This window comes from Ranitomeya imitator, chromosome 4 (assembly GCF_032444005.1).
Source record: "Ranitomeya imitator isolate aRanImi1 chromosome 4, aRanImi1.pri, whole genome shotgun sequence".
Classification (NCBI taxonomy): domain Eukaryota; kingdom Metazoa; phylum Chordata; class Amphibia; order Anura; family Dendrobatidae; genus Ranitomeya; species Ranitomeya imitator.
Window position 1 is genome coordinate 323,114,637 of NC_091285.1, and position 19,895 is coordinate 323,134,531.

General features: G+C 44.2%; 1 protein-coding gene across 1 annotated transcript in view; it reads right to left on the minus strand.

Annotated features, from left to right (window-relative positions):
• Positions 1–640: 640 nt before the first annotated feature.
• WASL (WASP like actin nucleation promoting factor) overlaps positions 641–19,895 on the minus strand; it is a 90,086-nt gene continuing 70,831 nt past the window's right edge. The window contains exons 9-11 of the mRNA XM_069764906.1: positions 4,058–4,599; positions 3,846–3,948; positions 641–2,127 (exon numbers count right to left, since the gene is read on the minus strand). Coding sequence (XP_069621007.1) covers positions 2,066–2,127; positions 3,846–3,948; positions 4,058–4,599 — 707 coding nt within the window. The 3' untranslated portion in view covers positions 641–2,065. The remainder of the gene's footprint in view (positions 2,128–3,845; positions 3,949–4,057; positions 4,600–19,895) is intronic.

Below are 19,895 nucleotides of genomic sequence, written 5' to 3' on the forward strand. Positions count from 1 at the left end.
TAACAGGGACACGACAATGGTTGTGCAACTCATTAGAAGACCAAAAATCATATACACAGCAGTTCTTCCTATGATTATGAGCACTATAGATTTGATCTTTGACCATAAAACTGTTTTTTTAAGCATTTCTCTTACCGGTTCTTTGTGAAATCTCCTGGATCTAGATCCCATAGCACCAGCTACCCTTTAGATTTTGTTTAGATGAAAATATCAGGATTAGATACTAACAACCTCCCACTATTGTGGCTACATCCAGCAAAAACAGACTAGTGAGCACAGCCTTCCGTCGTAAATCAGGATGGGGAGTGGAGAGGAGCAAAATTGTTAGTTTTTTACCCCGAGTCTGATTTCAACATATTCGTGCCGAATGTTTAATGACCAGTTCTGAACATCTTTGGTAATATCTACTCCCATTGACTCAAATGACGTTCTGATGTGTTCGACGAATTTTGCAAAAACAATATTTGATGCTGATCATATTCAGAACCAAATCCGAACAAATTTGCTCATCTCTAATGGTGAAATACAATTGATACTAAGTAAAAAATACAAGTGGACATACTGAATATATTTCATGTCACATCTACGCAGAATGAGAGCCCATGGTAAATAGAGATCTAATTATGTATAAAATACACTATAACGTTTACATGATCACTTTAATTGCATGATTATTGATAGTCCAATACTTAGGATTTCCAGAATATAAAATGAAACAGGACCAGCCTGTCACACTTAACCATATATTAGTTATTAACAGCCAGTAACATTTACAATGAAAGCCAAACAGGAACTTATTTATTGTGACCCCTTAACCACATAATGTTTGCCCCTGACGATACCAGATGCCGCCATATATGATAAGATAGTATGTATGTGAATGGAAGTAAATATCGACTATTTATACAAAGTGTATTCTTTATTTCATATGAATGCCAACCTCTGATCCCCAAAACTATACAATAGATAATAGAGCATTGCAATAGGCAGGTTCATAACATATTAGTGTTTATTTTACCATATAGACTAATATTCATTTGCCATTCAAGATAGTTTTTTTCGGTATGATTGTGTTGTAGTGTTTGCTATTGGATACATAAAGGAACGCAGCACAATAAACGGCACTGAATGTATACTGGAGCTTCTGCAACGTGGCCTGTACGCATTCAGAAACTTAACCTTACAGTAGAGAAGCAAGCAGAAGAATAAAAGTGGCCACTGGCACCATTTCTGATAGAAAGTGTAGTAGTGTATAAACTATCAATGTGTCCACGTGGTTAATGCAGTTAGGATCAGCAGTGGCCTCATGTAGCATTGCTATGTCAGTTCTACTCGACATTTAGGTTAAATATCACCAATCCTTAGTTGGTGTACCGTGTTTCATACTTTTTTTTTTTTTCACAAGGTACTGGATATAAAACTGTTTAACCAAACAGTCAATTAATATTGCTATTAAAATAGAACTTTGTAAAATGAGTTATTAGCATTATTGGTAGTGGCTGCGATAATACCATCCAATTTGTTGTAGTGTCAAAAAAACAAAATAAAAAGTGCTAAACAAAAAACAAGGAACAACATACTTAACATACATTTAGCTTCGAGTTCAAAATGAGGGGCATAATTAGCAAAGATCAGCATGACTTAAAAAAAGAACGTAGTGCTAGACTAGATTTCAATAAGAAATTTAGATAGAGAAAAATCAGGGTAAGAAAATAGTGTTTTTTTTCCATTATAACAATTACATTAAAGGTTGTTCTGTCACTGACAGTTCCGGAGGGAGATCTCGTCACGCAGATGTTACAGATTCACTAATGTGAGCAGTTATGTAATGTCCGTATGCACACAGTTAGCAGGAGGAAGATTTGTGTGCAGCGTAATGACAAAACTTTGCATTTCCAATGAGGTATTGCACAGAATATTAAAAAAGCAAAAAGGCAACAAAAATATACAGCAGATTGGTAAACCATTTACATGATCATTTTACAGAAGTCAGACAGAAAGTAGTGTTTAGTATTCATTCACCTTAAAAAAAATATATATTATATATATTTATATAACGTGTAAATCAATCATCCCATTCATCGTCATCCTCAAAGTCTTCATCATCGTCCTCATCTTCATCAGAATCTAACAGGTAAAGAAAAACACGATTAGTAAATTAAAAAAAAAAAAAAATTGGCTGTGTTACGGTGTGTATATATGTATGCAAAAATGACAGGGCATTCAAAAGTTGCTTAACCGTTTCATGACTGGAGGTATTTTTGGTTTTGCGGTTTCGTTTTTTGCTATCTTTCTTCCCAGAGCCATAACATTTTTATTTTTCCGTCAATATGGCCATGTGAGGGCTTGTTTTTTGCGGGATGAGTTGTGCTTTTGAATGACACCATGGGTTATAACAGATCGTGTCCTGGAAAACGGGAAATAAATTCAAAATGCAGTGAAATTGCAACAAAAAAGCGCAATCCCACACTGTTTTTTTGTTTAGCTTTTTTACTAGGTTCACTAAATGCTAACACTGACATGCCATTATGATTCTTCAGGTCATTACGAGTTCATATACACCAAACATGTCTAGGTGCTTTTTTAGCTAAGTGGTGAAAAAAAAAATTCCAAACTTTGTAAAAAAAAAAATAAAAAATAAAAAATTGTGCCATTTTCCAATACTAGCAGCATCTCAATTTTTCATGATCTCAGGTCGGATGAGGGCTTATTTTTTGTGCACCGAGCTGATGTTTTTAATGATACCATTTTAGTGCAAATACGATCTTTTGATCGTCCTGTTATTGCATTTTAATGCAATGTCACGGCGACCAAAAAAACGTAATTCTGGCGTTTTGACTTTCTCACTACGCTGTTAAGTGATTAGGTTAATCCTTTCTTTTATTGATAGATCGGGTGATTCTGAACATGGATAGATCAGGTGATTATGAATATGTGCACGTTTGATTTTTTGTATTGTTTTGAATGGGGTGAAAGGGGGGTGATTTGAACTTTTATTTTTAAAAACTTTTTTTTCACATTTGGTATGCTTCAATAGTCTCTATGGGAGACAAGAAGCTGCCATAACCTGTTCGGTGCTTCTACATACAGGCGATGAGCGTCGACCACCGGGCGGCGCTCATAGCAATCCGACAGTGACAACCATAGAGGTCTCCAGGAGACCTCTGGTTGTCATGCCAACCCATTGGTGACTGCGATCACGTGACGGGGATCACCGATGGGCGGACTTCTGGTGCGATTCCCAGAAATGCATGTTAAATGCCCCTGTCAGCGTTTGACAGCGGCAGTTAATGTGTTAATAGCTGCAGGTGGATTGCGATACCACCCACGGCTGCTCCGGGCACGTGTCAGCTGTTCAAACAGCTGACATCTGCCGAGAAAGATGTGGGCTCACTCCCGGAGCCCCCATCGAAATGAGGGAGTCAGACGTGGGCGTACTATTAAGCTCAACATCGGAAAGGGGTTAAAAAAACTGAATGAAAATAAGAGCGTGCTGCAATTTTCTAATCTGGGTGGATCTTCAATGCAGATTTCACCCTATCTAATGCGTTGTAAGGCTTGTTGATTCATCAAATATTTAGCTTTGGTACCTTTATGTTTGATGCACAATATGTGTGAAAAGGTTGAAAAGTTCCAGGGGGGACGAATACTTTCATAAGGCACTATGTATGTATGTATGTATGTATGTATGTATGTATACTGTACATACATATTTTACTAAAGGGTAGATTTAGGGCGCAGTATAGTTTGTCAGAATAGAATTTACAACACACTGATATAGACAATTCAATTAAATAAAAACAACATCTTTGGGTGTAAGCTTAAAACCATGGTACTGCCCATACCTGAAGAATGAATGGCTTTACTCCTTTTCTGCATTACTTCCATTAGTGCTCCTACAATTCCAGGAGCAGGTGTAGGTGCAACAATTTCTGACTCATTTGTCACCTAGTAAATAGAATGCATATATAGTCAAGATAAGGTGGAGAAAGAAAAGCAAAGCAGTACTTTGAAGAACAAGGTTTTGTAGAAGTTGAAATGTGCTGAGGCTACTCACAGGTTTCTTTAACTGTTTTCCCTGTCGTATTTGGTCTAGAAGAGCATCTCGTCCGGAGGAAGACACTGGCCGATTATCCTTATTGTCTACTTTCCTAAGTATAGGTTGTTCTCCCCTAATCTGCTCAAGAACTGCTGCTTTGTTACCAGCTGGAGGTGCAAAAGGATGATCACTTTCTGTTGCCGAACCAAGTAGAGGTGGAGGTCCAGGTGGAGGTGGTGGACCAGGTGGAGGAGGGGGTGGAGGTGGTGCAGGTGATCCGAATCCTTGCATTGGTGGAGGTGGTGGGGGAGGTGGACTTGAAGGTGCAGATGAAGAATGACCTGGTGGTGGTGGAGGATGCATTCTATTAGGTGGAGGTGGTGGCGGTCCGGAGGCACCTGGTCTGAAAGGTGGAGGTGGTGGGGGTGCAGCCATGGGAGCTCTGGAAGGAGGTGGAGGGGGTTTTGAAATGCCACCTCTTGCTGGTGGAGGGGGTGGGAGACCTGAGCTGTGTGAAGGAGGAGGTGGAGCGCCACCTCTTGAAGGTGGTGGCGGTGGTGCTGTAAAATACAAACCACCAATAGTCAAGAGCATTGCAATATCAACACATGAAAATGACTTCAAATACATCTTTTTATGACAGTAGGTATGTAAAAGCAGTTTTACGCACATGCATTTAAAATATATTGAATAAGCTAACTGTTTAACATTAAACAGATATTTACTACATGGAAAATCGTTTAAGGTTTTATTGTATATTGGGATCAATTCTGCGAACTAGATTTTAAGAGAAAACAGAACACCACGCTTTGCACTCCATGCTTATCAAGTCTCATTATTTGCAACCTTCCATACATACCACTCCATCGAGGAGGACCTATAGAAATAAATGGAGCAGACCTTTAAAATAGGTTTACATAAAAAAAAAAAATTAATAAAAATAATTGACGGTAACAAAAAAACCATCCATGCATGCAGGATGGATGAGAGCTATAACAAGGTCTTCCCAATGAAGGTCCATAGAGCTGTGAATCCAACGTGTGAGTATACTTGCAATAGGATTTAGATCGCATCAAAAATAAGTAAATTGATTTTTAATTCCTTTTTCTTCACAAAAGGATACAGTGGGATTACTTTATTGTTAGCAGGAAGGGTACTGAATGGACAATGCTTGCGTCCTACCAAATTCCTATAAATCAATACATATTCTATACACTGTACTCCGCCTGTCATCTCTCACCAATGTCAACACTGAAGAAGATGGATTACATTTTCCGAAGAACTGAGAAGTGTTCAGTCCATACTGGAGCAAAGATCAGTATGGGGCTTGTGAGAAGGTCAAATTCAAAGTAGAAAAAAGTAATTAAGACAGTTAGCAGGACTCAATATTTTGGGAAAGCTGGATGTGAGCCATGCAACAGCCTCTTACCTGTTGGCATCCCTGGCTTCCGATTAGCAAGCATGGCGTTAGGTCATCTATTTAGTGTGATGCACACACGATGCTGCACCATGCTTACCAACATAAAGAGGAGACAGGTATGCCAGCAAGTAGAAGACTGTTCTCAGGATTATCGCACTGGGTCACAGAATATTGATGTGGTCGCTGGACCAGGGTCCTGAAATTGAATGGCTCATCTCTAATATTTCAGTTCAACTGCAATAAGAGTGGAAAATTACTGTATATACTCGAGTATAAGCCGACCCGAGTATAAGCTGACCCCCCTAATTTTGCCACAAAAAACTGGGAAAACTTATTGACTGGAGTATAAGCCTAGGGTAGGAAATGCAGCAGCTACTGGTAAATTTCAAAAATAAAAATAGATGCTCCATACCCTTCATTATTGCCCCATAGATGCTCCATATACAACTGTGCTGTATACAATGCTCTGCACCGTTCATTATGGCTCCATAGATGCTCCACATAAAGCTGTGCCATATATAATGCTCTGCACCGTTCATTATGGCCCCATAGATGCTCCTTATAAAGCTGTGCCATATATATTGCTCTGCACCGTTGATTATTGCCCCATAGATGCTCCTTATAAAGCTGTGCCATATATATATTGCTCTGCACTGTTCATTATGGCCCCATAGATGCTCCTTATAAAGCTGTGCCATATATATTGCTCTGCACCGTTGATTATTGCCCCATAGATGCTCCTTATAAAGCTGTGCCATATATATATTGCTCTGCACTGTTCATTATGGCCCCATAGATGCTCCTTATAAAGCTGTGCCATATATAATGCTCTGCACCGTTCATTATGGCCCCATAGATGCTCCACATAAAGCTGTGCCATATATATTGCTCTGCACCGTTCATTATGGCCCCATAGATGCTCCACATAAAGCTGTGCCCCATATATATTGCTCTATACCGTTCATTATGGCCCCATAGATGCTCCATAGAAAGCTATGCCATATATATATTGCTCTGCACCGTTCATTATGGCCCCATAGATGCTCCTTATAAAGCTGTGCCATATATATTGCTCTGCACCGTTGATTATGGCCCCATAGATGCTCCTTATAAAGCTGTGCCATATATATTGCTCTGCACCGTTGATTATGGCCCCATAGATGCTCCTTATAAAGCTGTGCCCCATATGTATTGCTCTGCACCGTTGATTATGGCCCCATAGATGCTCCTTAAAGCTGTGCCCCATATATATATATTGCTCTGCACCGTTGATTATTGCCCCATAGATGCTCCTTATAAAGCTGTGCCATATATATATTGCTCTGCACTGTTCATTATGGCCCCATAGATGCTCCTTATAAAGCTGTGCCATATATAATGCTCTGCACTTTTGATTATGGCCCCATAGATGCTCCTTATAAAGCTGTGCCCCATATATATTGCTGTGTACCGTTGATTATGGCCCCATAGATGCTCCTTATAAAGCTGTGCCCCATATATATATATATATATACTAGATGGCGGACCGATTCTAACGCATCGGGTATTCTAGAATATGCATGTCCCCGTAGTATATGGACAATGATGATTCCAGAATTCGCGGCACACTGTGCCCGTCGCTGATTGGTCGAGGCAACCTTTATGACATCATCGTCGCCATGGCAACCATTATGACATCTACGTCGATACTGTGCCCGTCGCTGAATCAGAAACGCGGGATTTCTACGTCCTTTATGACAGAGGTCCCCAACTCCAGTCCTCAAGGCCCACCAACAGGTCATGTTTTCAGGATTTCCTTTGCATTGCACAGGTGATGCAGTTATTACCTGGACAAGACTAAGGAAATCCTGAAAACATGACCTGTTGGTGGGCCTTGAGGACTGGAGTTGGGGACCTCTGCTTTATGACATCGTCGCTGTGCCCGTTGCTGATTGGTCGAGGCCTGGCGGCCTCGACCAATCAGACGCGGGATTTCTACGTCGATGCTGTGCCGGTCTCTGATTGGTCGAGGCCTGGCGGCCTCGACCAATCAGAGAGCCGGGATTTCCAGGACAGACAGACAGACAGACAGACAGAAAAACCCTTAGACAATTATATATATAGATTGCTCTGCACCGTTGATTCTGGCCCCATAGATGCTCCTTATAAAGCTGTGCCCCATATATTTTGCTCTGCACCGTTGATTATTGCCCCATAGATGCTCCTTATAAAGCTGTGCCATATATATATTGCTCTGCACTGTTCATTATGGCCCCATAGATGCTCCTTATAAAGCTGTGCCATATATATTGCTCTGCACCTTTGATTATGGCCCCATAGATGCTCCTTATCAAGCTGTGCCATATAGAATGCTGCTGGTGCTGCAATAAAAAAAAAAAAAAAAAAAAAATCACATACTCACCTCTCTTGCTCAGGACGCCGGCGCTTTCAATAATTACCTGCTCCTTGTGCGGCTCCGTCTCCAGCACTGACGCTCAGCAGAGGGCGCGTACCGACTACGTCACAGCGCCCTCTAACCTGAGCATCACTGCTAGAGGACGCTGCAGACGGAGCCGCACCGGAGCGAGGGGTAGGTAAATATCGCGCTGCGCTCCCCGTATACTTACCTGCTCCTGGCGCGGTCCCTACAGTCCCTGGCTTCCCCGGCGCTGCAGCTTCTTCCTGTAATTGACCAAAAAGGCTTCATGGAGTACATACCAGTCACCCAAACGATAATGATATTATTACTCCCAATAGGGACTTAGTTACTAATATATAGAAAGAAACAGGGGGACTGGATAAGACCATCATGGACAAAACTGCATATTCACAAAGAACAGCCCACTAAGAAAAAACGCAGTCATACGTCCAAATAGATAGAAATTACAAAAATCTTTATTAAACATGACAAGTATAAAAACAGCAGATAGGGATACTTCCCCGTGCCACCCTCAGCACATACGCACAGGACGGAGGCGGATATTGGTATGCATATCATATGCCAAAACAGTATACATGTATAGCCAGGGACCCTATAAGGTGCATATTACTAGATAAATACCATCATTCACTTTTAGTCAGCCTGATCATATCACCATACAGAATGTAAGTATAGGGGACATACATACCAATAAGAGTAATGACCACAGTATACCGCACATCCGTCCACCCCAACGCGCGTTTCGGCTATTGCCTTCCTCAAGGGGTGGACGGATTGCCTTGAGGAAGGCAATAGCCGAAACGCGCGTTGGGGTGGACGGATGTGCGGTATACTGTGGTCATTACTCTTATTGGTATGTATGTCCCCTATACTTACATTCTGTATGGTGATATGATCAGGCTGACTAGAAGTGAATGATGGTATTTATCTAGTAATATGCACCTTATAGGGTCCCTGGCTATACATGTATACTGTTTTGGCATATGATATGCATACCAATATCCGCCTCCGTCCTGTGCGTATGTGCTGAGGGTGGCACGGGGAAGTATCCCTATCTGCTGTTTTTATACTTGTCATGTTTAATAAAGATTTTTGTAATTTATATCTATTTGGACGTATGACTGCGTTTTTTCTTAGTGGGCTGTTCCTGTAATTGAGCGGTCACAGTTACCGATCATTTACAGCAATGAATATGCGGCTCCTCCTCTATGGGAGGTGGAGCCGCCTATTCATTTCTGTAATGAGCGGTGCCATGTGACCGCTCAGTACAGGAAGAATCTGCAGCGCCGGGGAAGCCAGGGACTGCAGGGACCGCGCCGCAGCAGGTAAGTATAACTACACAGCCCCCGCTCCCCCTCACCTGCCGACCTCCCGGTATATGACTCGAGTATAAGCCGAGAGGGGGACTTTCAGCCCAAAAAAATGGGCTGAAAATCTCGGCTTATACTTGAGTATATACGGTATGTTACTTGGTTTAGCGCCACTACAGTTCCTCATACTCATCTGTATATCACTTAAGGCCCCCATGCACATTAGATAAAAGTAGTCCAAACCCGTCAATTTCGATGGGACTGGCTGACATCTATCATGTATGGGGTCTCCAGGCTATCCCTCTAACAGATAATGTCAACTGTTGACTAGTGATGAGCGAGTGTACTCGTTGCTCGGGTTTTCCCAAGCACGCTCCTGTGACCTCCGAGTATTTATGACTGCTCAGAGATTTAGTTTTCATAACGGCAGCTGAATGATTTACAGCTACTAGCCAGCTTGATTACATGTGGGGATTCCCTAGCAACCCCCACATGTACTCAGCTTGAATGAAAATCTCCAAGCAGTCAAATACTCGGAGGTCACCCGAGCGTGCTCGGGGGGTGGAATCCCCAGCAATGAGTACACTCGCACATCACTACTGTAGACTTTTGTTCAGCAGAAAGATATTGCACCAGGTAATTCCGGCATCTGCTCCCTCATAATGAGCACAGTAGCACTTGGCTGAGCATTCATGCGTAACGGATATAGATGGGGGCAGTCATAACAGGTAGGTGTCAGATGAACACTAATTCGAAGGACCGCTATAAAATCTGTATGGCCAGCATTAGGGTACTCCCACGCCTCAGTGTGTTTCTGATATCTGGTTCTCATCCCCACCTTCCCCAGTCACTGCTGTCTATTGATCACAACTATCTATTTGCTTTTATGCAGCTTCATCTACAGATTTATCTTCTGAACCAAAACCAAAGAAATGAGCTGGAACACAAGTGCATTGTGTAGGTGCACATTCACATTGTGGCCATTAGCAAAAGAACTGGAATAAAAACAAAATGCACAAATACCCTACATTAACCCCTTCAAGACCTTGCCCTTTTCAGTTTTTGCGTTCTCTTTTTTCACTCCCCTCCTTCCCAGAGCCATAACTTTTTTATTTTTCCATCAATATGGCCATGTTAGGGCTTATTTTTTGCGGGACAAGTTGTACTTTTGAACGACATCATTGGTTTCAGCATGCCGTGTACTAGAAAACAGGAAAAAAATTCCAAGTGCGGTGAAATTGCAAAAAAGTGCAATCCCACACTGGGTTTTTGTTTGGCTTTTTTGCTAACTTTACTAAATGCTAAAACTGACCTGATATTATGATTCTCCAGGTCATTACGAGCTCATAGACACCAAACATGTCTAGGTTCTTTATCTAAGTGGTAAAAAAAAAATTCTAAACGTTGGTTAAAAAAAAAAAAAAAAAATTGCACAATTTTCCGATACCCGTAGCGTCTCCATTTTTCCCGCTCGGGTGTCCTCTGAGTATTTTTTTAGTGCTCGGAAATTTAATTTTTCTTGCCGCAGCTGAATGATTTACATCTGTTAGCCAGTATAAGTACATGTGGGGATTCCCTAGCAAACAGGTGAACCCCCACATGTACTTATGCTGGCTATCAGATGTAAATCATTCAGCTCTGGCAAGAAAAACTAAATCTCCGAGCACTAAAAAAATACTCAGAGGACAACCGAGCATGCTCGGGAAATCTCGAGTAACGAGTATATTCGCTCATCACTAACTATTATCTAACTGCTGGGTATTTGCTCGTTTTGTTTTTATCCTAGGCTAGGTTTATCTGGTGGCCTGGCACTCCTACCTACCACTGCAGCCCTAGGCACTGGTGTCTACTTGCTTTAATGCAGCTTCATCTGGTGGCCTTTTAACCCTTCCTTCTCCTTGCATTTAATCTATATAGCTTTCCACAGGCAGGTGCAAAACAGCAAGGCTTGGGTCCTGCTCTTTCATAGCCTACTGAGGACTGCTGGCACACAGAGAGCTTTACTACTAGAGATAGGATGATCCTGATTGGATACACCTTTTTGAGGTGGGACGGCTTTTTGGATCAAAATAGTGTCAACTAAGTAGCCTATATTATTTACATGTACTAATAGTATTTACCTACTTGGAGGGTCTTTGCTCATTTTGACTTCATCCTAGGTTAGATTTATCTGATGACATTGTATTCCACCACTTGCAGCCCTAGGCACTGGTGTCTACTTGCTTTAATTCAGCTTAATCTGTAGGTTGCCATTACTATACACCATATTTTCCAGCGAATAAGACGACTTTTTAACCCCTGAAAATCTTCTCAAAAGTCGGAGGTCGTCTTATACACCAAGTGTCGTCTTATAGGGCCGGTGCGGAGCCATCTGCAGTCACCGTATATGGTGGGGGGAGCAGTCCCTATGATGAGGTGAGGGGGTGCCTCACCGGGAAGGTGTAAGTGAAGCAAGCTGCAGGCGTCCGGGATGCCCGGGGTATGAAAAAAAATAAAAAATAAAAAAGATCGACGCTGTGCCCAGAAAAACACGTCTCTTTCACCTTTCTGGCCCACCCTTGCATCCCATTACCTCCTTCTCTGCCTCTCAGATCTCGCACATGCACGCCTGCGCCGCTTCACTACAGTTCTCAGGAGAGAGATCTGAGCGGCACAGAAGGAGGTAATAGGATACAAGGGCGAGCCAGACGAAGGAAAGGTTTGTGTTTTTCTGGGCACAGCGTCGCCCTCTCTCTTTTCCATACCCTGGGCGCCTGCAGTTTGCTTCCATTACACCTTCCTGGTGAGGCACCTCGTCATCAGGACCGCTCCCCCCACCATATGTGGAGACCGCAGACTGCTCCGTACCAGCCCTATAAGACAACACCCGGCGTATAAGACAACCCCTGACTTTTGAGAAGATTTTATATTTTACCTGGAAAGGTTGGGGGTTGTCTTATACGCCAGAAAATACGGTATGTAGAATACTTAGTTTGCTCCAAGTTTTTTTTTCCTACAGTGACAATTGTGTTGGCTGCAAATACTCCCACTAGATTATGTGATCTGGAGCAACTAAACTTCTGCATTGCTGTCTTCTGCTACAGCCCATAAGAGATCCATCCCTCTTTGCTGACCAACATTCCCAGTCTGTTTGTGATGCACACACTACTCCTGAGTGAGCCCCCTTTACATGCAGATGCCCCTTCAGATTGCAATGTTTCCTCCTCTCCCAATCTATATGCTGATGTAATACAGTCTGTGTGATCTACAGAAAGGAAATAGTAAAAAGGGTTTTACTGCAAGGGTCTATGACCTTTAACACCAAGGATGTTTGCACGTTCATGACCAAGAATTTTACAATTCTGACCACTGTCACTTTATGAGGTAATAACTCTGGAAAACTTTGACGTACCCCACCGATCCTGACAATGTTTTTTCATGACAATGTACTTCATAATAGTGGTTAAATGTTTTTGATTATGACTTGTGTTTATTTGTGAAAAAACCTGAAATTTGGCAATGTTGACATTTTTGCAAATTTTGAATTCTAATGCCCTTAAACCAGACTTCTCACACAAAATAGTTAATAAATAACAATTCCCACATGTCTACTTGAGAAGTTTTTGAAACAATTTTTTTTGGTTAGGAAGCTATAAGGGTTAAAAGTTGACCAGCGATTTCTTATTTTTTCCAACAAAATTTACAAAACCAATATTTTTTTTTAGGGACCACCTCACATTTGAAGTGACTTTGAGGGGTCTATATATGGCAGAAAATTCCCAAAAGAGACACCATTCTAAAATCTGCACCCCTCAAGTTACTCAAAATCACATTCTAGAAGTTTATTAACCCTTCAGTGCTTCAGTTCCTGTGAAGTCCGTGTGGAAAGAAAAAAAAAAACAAAACTTTTTTTTTTTTTTTTCACTAAAACTTAAATTTAGACCCTTTTTTTATTATTTTCACAAGGGTAACAGGAAAAATGGACCCCAAAGTTTGTAGTGTAATTTCTCGTGAACATGCCGATACCCCAAATGTGAGCGTTTAAACCACGGTTTGGGCACATGGCAGGGCTCGGAAGGGAAGGAGCGCCATTTAACTATTTTGCTGGAATCATTAGCGGATGCAATGTCACATTTCGAGAGCCCCTGGTGTGCCTAAACAGTGGAAGCTCCCCCCGCAAGCAACCCCATTTTGGAAACTAGACCTCCCAGAGGAATTTATTCAGACATGTGGTGAGCACCGTGAACCCCTAAGTGCCTCACAGAAAGTTATAATGTTAAGTCAAAAAAATAAATAAACAACAATCACTTTTTCCACAAAAATTATCCTTTAACCCCAATATTTTTCATTTTCAGAAGGGGCAACAGGAGAAAAATGGACCCCAAAATTTGTATTGCAATTTCTCATGAGTATGCCGATACCTTATATGAGGAAGAAAACCACTGTTTGGACGCCCATCAAGGCTTGAAAGTGAAGGAGTGATGTTGTGGAATGCAGACTTTGATGGAATGGTCTGCAGGTGTTAAGACACGTTTGCAGAGCCCCTGATGTGCCTGAAGAGTATAAACCCCCCACAAGTGACTATTGGAATTCATCCAGTGTTTTCCTGGCTTGTGAATTATATAATGTGGTGGCATATACGTAAATTGTGTAGAGTGCATCAGGTTGGAATACATGAGTAGTGTAGTGTACGTCAGGTTGGCATACGTGAACTGTGCAAGTTCGAAATTAATTACCCGTATTTTGCGGTTTATAAGAAGCACCAAATTTTGAGGAGAAAAATAGGAAAACATTTTTTTTTATATATAATGATAGTGCTTCTTACAATCCAGGCGTCTTATTGCTTACCGGGGGTGGTGGCTATGGTGAAGCGGGGTCCCAGGGTCGCTGCTGGAGGATGCAAGAGTGGCGCTGCGGGTATTCGGTGGTGCAGGCCGGAGTGAAGCAGGGTCGCTGCTGGAGGAAGCAAGAGTGGCGCTGCGGGTGTTCGGTGGTGCAGGCTGGAGTGAAGCAGGGTCGCTGCTGGAGGAAGCAAGAGTGGCGCTGCGGGTGTTCGGTGGTGCAGGCTGGAGTGAAGCAGGGTCGCTGCTGGAGGAAGCAAGAGTGGTGCTGCGGGTGTTCGGTGGTGCGGAGGCTCTGCCGACATTTTGTTAAAGCCCAGAGCTCCTGCTGTTTACTATGTGGTGGACTCTGGGAAATTGGCTGCCAGGGCGGCGCATGCACAGATGGAGATCTTGGCGCTGAGATCTCATCTCCCGAGATGTTGGTGCCGAGATCTCAATCTGCGCCTATGCCGCATCTGTGGCCATTTTCCTGGAGACATTGCATGGAGGCAGGCGCGGATGGAGATCTCTGCTTTCCTCCATCTGTGCCTGCACCGAGTAAAAAGCCAGAAGCTGGACGCCGAACCCTGGAAGAAGAATGGCGGCCGACATATGCTGCCGCAGAGCTACCGCTCACTGCCATACCACCACCGCTCACTGCCGTACCACCATACCACCACCGAACACAACAGGACCACCGCAACACCCCCAAGCCCCGGGCCTGCAGCATTGACCCCTCAGTAAGAACAGTGTTTGGTTTATAAGATACACCCCCATTTTCCCTCTAATTTTGGGGATCATAAAAGTGCGTTTTATAATCCAAAAAATACGGTAAGTATTCCATGGATGTGTGGCAGTCTGAAGCATTGTTTTATACGCAAGCCAGGTGTTGCATTGCCAAATGGTGTCCTTGCGTATTCCCCTTTTTTTGCGACCTTTCTTTGCGGTTTGAGGGACCTCACTTACACAATGTTGGCCTGGTACGGTACAAGTACCTTCAGTTCCAGAAGTACTGACTGCCAAATATCAGGGCCTTAATCACTACCTATTGGAACAGAAGGTACGACATATTGGTTTGGCCTGCACATTGTGATAGCATGAAAACGTTGTGCACTGCCATCTGCGTGATGTGCACAGTCAGCTTCTTTTACCACACCGTGGCCTTTCTCATGGCCCTGTACGGCTGGAGGACTTGATCACAGAGATCAACTACCCCTATGTTCTTGTTGCACCCCAGTACACAGTGTCGTTTTTGGACTTGTGTAAAGTTACCTTGCACAGTGGTGGGGGTGCTGCCATCATGATGTATGGTGGTCAAGAAAAGAACATCCCTATTGTTAGGTCTAGCGGAACGCACCAAATAATTAGAAAGATAGGGTAAGATGTGTTCTCAGCCCGGGGTCTACCGTGCAGAGATGGAACCTGCTGCTAAGTAATGATGGACTATATGGCGGTACAATGTGGATACACACACGAATTAACTTCACCCTGTGTGAAGGAAGTGAACCCTGTTGCGTGACAGGGCCGCGGTACCGCACCAAGAGCGCAAGCAAGGAGTCTCAGGACTCTATCCCAAGACAAAGGATTAGAGTTCGTATAGACCTCTTGTGCTCGACACCGCAACTGGAGTGTCAGAGTAACTGCAAAAATAACTTAAAGGGACACTGTCACCTGAATTTGGAGGGAACAATCTTCAGCCATGGAGGCGGGGTTTTCAGGTGTTTGATTTACCCTTTCCTTACCCGCTGGCTGCATGCTGGCTGCAATATTGGATTGAAGTTCATTCTCTGTCCTCCATAGTACACGCCTGCGCAAGGCAAGATTACCTTGTGCAGGCATGTACTACTGAGGACAGAGAATGAACTTCAATCCAATATTGCAGCCAGCATGCAGCCAGTGGGTAAGGAAAGGGTGAATCAAAAACCCCAAAACCCCGCCTCCATGGCTGAAGATTGTTCCCTCCAAATTCAGGTGACAGTGTCCCTTTAAATGCACAAGAGTGCATGCAGTGCCGCACTGGCGGACGTCACTAACCACCCAGACTTGGGATAGGAAAGTGCTCGAATAGCGCACGGCGCCGCACTTGCAGTCATAGCAATTAGACGCTGTTTTGTGTGTTTAATGCGGATAGCTCAGCCGGGCGCTAGATAGGAGACATCCACCTTACGCGAGCAGTCATACACAAGGGAGGGGATGATTAAAGAACGACTTTCACTTATCGACACACATACTATTTCAAGAGTACACTAGCGCATGGAAGAGCGGCCATGCGAACCTTTTATAGTGGCAGTGCTACAAGACCTTCCAGTTAGACCAATAGGAGCCGCAACAGGACCTGAGCATGTGACCCCCCCACCTCCAATGGGAGGTCGTCCCGTGGGCATGCTCAGTAAGGGAAAAGCAGAACTTAGTCCCAGAAAGACCTGCTCGCTGCTGAACATTGCTGGCTACAAGGACAGAGCCTGGAAGGGCGGTAGTAACCAGTCGTCCAGTATCAGCCTGAGCAGACTCCACTGCGGCTGGAGAAGAATGGGAGACCGCAGCGGAGATGGTTTGAGATTCCCCCCGTGCAGAGGAGGGAACTCGACACCTAACACCTATGGTCCTTGTACGTGACCACCAGATTAGTGTCGCTACATTTGGCTCTGCTCTCACCCTTTCTGAGTAGCTGCCCAATTAGTGTCTAAGGCTAGGATCACTTTAGCGTTTTTGTGTGCAGCGTATGATCTGCATGAGCAAATGCATGCCAAACAAAATCCTAAAGCATGCTTACGTCTGCGCACCATCTTGCGCATGACGCAAACAAAAACGCGTGTGCATGCGTTTAAATGCGTTTTGGCATGCATTTGCGTTTTTTATGCGCATGGTGGAGGCGGTGATTTTCTGGACATGTGCAGCCTCAAGTACGCATGCGTATCGAATCCATGCATATGCATGTCCTTGGGTACCAATGCGTTCCCATAGACTGTAATGCGTTTTTACGCAATTGTCCGCATGCACATGATTGCGCCTCAAAAATGCAACATGTTGCGTTCGCCGCACACCGCGAAACGACTTATGTGTACGTATGCAAAAATACATCCCTGCGTACACAATGTTAAAGATATGTACGCATGATGCATGCGGATGTATGACGATCATACTTTGCGCACAGAAACGCTAATGTGAACTCGGACTTAGGGAGTCCTCTCTGATTTTTGCACGACTTGAAGAGTGGGATGCTAGTATAAAAGTAACTAAATAGAGATGATAACCTTGATCCAGCAGTGGGTGCACCAAATCCCACACAATTTTTCCACTCACTCCAAGGACAGGTTGGGCATTCAGGGGGTTCAAAACTGGAGTCCTGGGCGTGGCCTATCTGCCGATGGAGTAGGCTGCAAAGAGCGGGAGCTCCGTGCCCAGGAACCTTAAAGCGGCTCATATCTACCTTCCGGCGGCCTCCCTGTCCCCCATAGTGCCGACATCGGTCTCCGGAGCGGCAGTGAGTGTATGGGGAAGTCCAGAGCTGGCACCCGCGATCCCTCCAGGTGGATTATTGATTTCTTTGCGGCCTCTCCTCAGCCGCCGCATGACCCCAAGATGGCGCCGTCCTCTCCCAGGGCTTCCGGCTCCTCACAACGTGGCGCTCAGGCGTCGCTAACTGGCGCTGCAGCGTTGGATTCTGCCGATGCACCGGTGACAGCCGCTCTGCTCAGGGGTCTTCTTGGAGACCTTAGGACCTCCATACAGGAGGATATGCGTGCTATCTTAGCAGATCTGAGGGGAGAGGTGGTGGAGCTGGGGAACCGCACTGACCGCCTGGAACGCAAGATGGCGGAGCTGGTCTCTTCCCACAATGAGTTCTGGGACGCACATGAGACCCTGCAAAGTCTGGCTACTAAAACCCACTCTAAGACCCTGGACCTGGAAGACAGGTCCAGGAGGAATAACGTTAAAATCAGAGGCATTGAAGAATCTATCATGACAGGGGACTTGAGGGCTTTCCTACAGGATTTTATTTCAGCTGTTCTCCCTCAGTGTGCCTCCAAAGATATTACAATTGACCGTATTCACCGGATCCCTAAGCCGCCTGGTCTGGGTCCTTCAGTCCCAAGAGATGTGCTCGCACGCATACACTTCTATGAAATGAAGGAGGATTTTCTTCAAGCATTAAGAAAGAACCCAGCTTTACCTGAAAGATTTGCCCGCATCACTGTCTTTCCTGATCTCTCTCCGGGCACTTTGGCTCTCCGCAGGGCTTTTGGGCCTTACACTGCTTTTCTCAGAGAAAAGGGCATTTTATATCGCTGGGGGTTTCCCACCAAGCTTCTCATCCGTAAAGATGGATCTATCACCACCTGCCTGACTCCGTCTCACGCAGCATCTGCCCTGTCCAAATGGGGATTGACTGCTCCTGGCTCTCCGGTCTCGGCTAGTTCCTCAAAGCTTGGAAAGAACAAAAGCCTCAGGGCCCGTGTTGTGGCAGATTGGAAGGTGGCCTGAAACTCACTGCATCTCTGGTTCCTGGCTATATTCCCGCACAGATTTGTTTGGTTCTCTTCGTTTTTTTTCCCTAAGCTGCTCTGGCTTCCTTTTGGGAGTTTCTGCAGCGCTTTTTCAGCCCTACAGGTGAACTGTTTTTTTGAATTTCACCTCTTGGACTCAGGGTATTCCTGAATGGACCTTGGTCTTTTGGTTTATTTGTTACTTGTTGTCTGTCTTGTTTGTTCTCCCTCCTTCCTTCCCCTCCTCCTGGTTTCCCGATACTGGTGCTCTGACCCGCAAGTCACATGTTATCTTCTCTATCGCATAGCCCATTGGTGCTCAGGTTACTGTAAGACTGTTGATATATTTTTGTTATGAGTATTTCCTTATATTCAATTAATGTAAATGGCCTCAACTCCCCGGGCAAGAGGTCTATTGTCTGGCGGCAGTTAGGTAAATCCCGTCGAGACATTCTATGTCTTCAAGAAACGCACTTATTGGAATGTGATAATATTAGAATGTACTCAGGTTTATATCCGCACCAATTTTTTGCAAATGGCCTGTCAAAAAAGGCGGGGGTTGCTATTTTCTTTAGTAAAGCTAATGCTTTCCAATTGATCCGCTCCATAGCGGACCCGATGGGTAGGTTTGTTGTTGTTCTTTGTCTTATTAATAATGTCCCTTACACCATTGCCTCGGTCTATGCTCCCAATACAGGTCAGCTTAAGTTCCTGGAGGGTTTTTTCCAAATTTTACAGGACATTCAACATGGTCACAAACTGATCGCTGGGGACTTCAATGCTCCAATGTCTAAAGTGCTGGACTGTTCTGTCTCCTCCCTGTCTAGGTGTGAGGCATGGCCGCTAATTAACTCCTACAATTTTCATGATGTTTGGAGATATCTGCATTGTGGCGAGAGGGACTACACGTTCATGTCACCCAGACACGGTTCCTATAGTAGGATTGACTATGTGCTGGTGAATGACGTGGCTCTTCCTCACTGCATTTCAGCAGATATAGGTAATATCACTTGGTAAGACCATGCCCCAGTGTCCCTCACTCTGAGAGATACTCTTGCTATTAGGCCCCCCTCTCATTGGCGTCTCAACACTCATCTTCTTGCAGATCAATCAAACTCACAGTTTATAGAAAGAGCCTTGCAGGAATTCTTCTCCTCCAATGATACTCCAGATGTACGAGATGATACCCTCTGGTTCGCCCATAAGGCGGTGATCAGGGGCTGCTTTATCAAAATGGCTGCAACAGCTAAGAAGAAATATAATTCGGCCCTTCAGTCTGCCCTAGATGAAATAGCTCGTCTTGAATCGGCCCATAAAGTCTTTCCCACTCTGGTGCTCTTGGCTGATCTCTCTAAGGCCCACATGCATGTTCGTCACCTGCTCCTGCATAAAACTGAGAATGCCCTGAGGAAAACCAG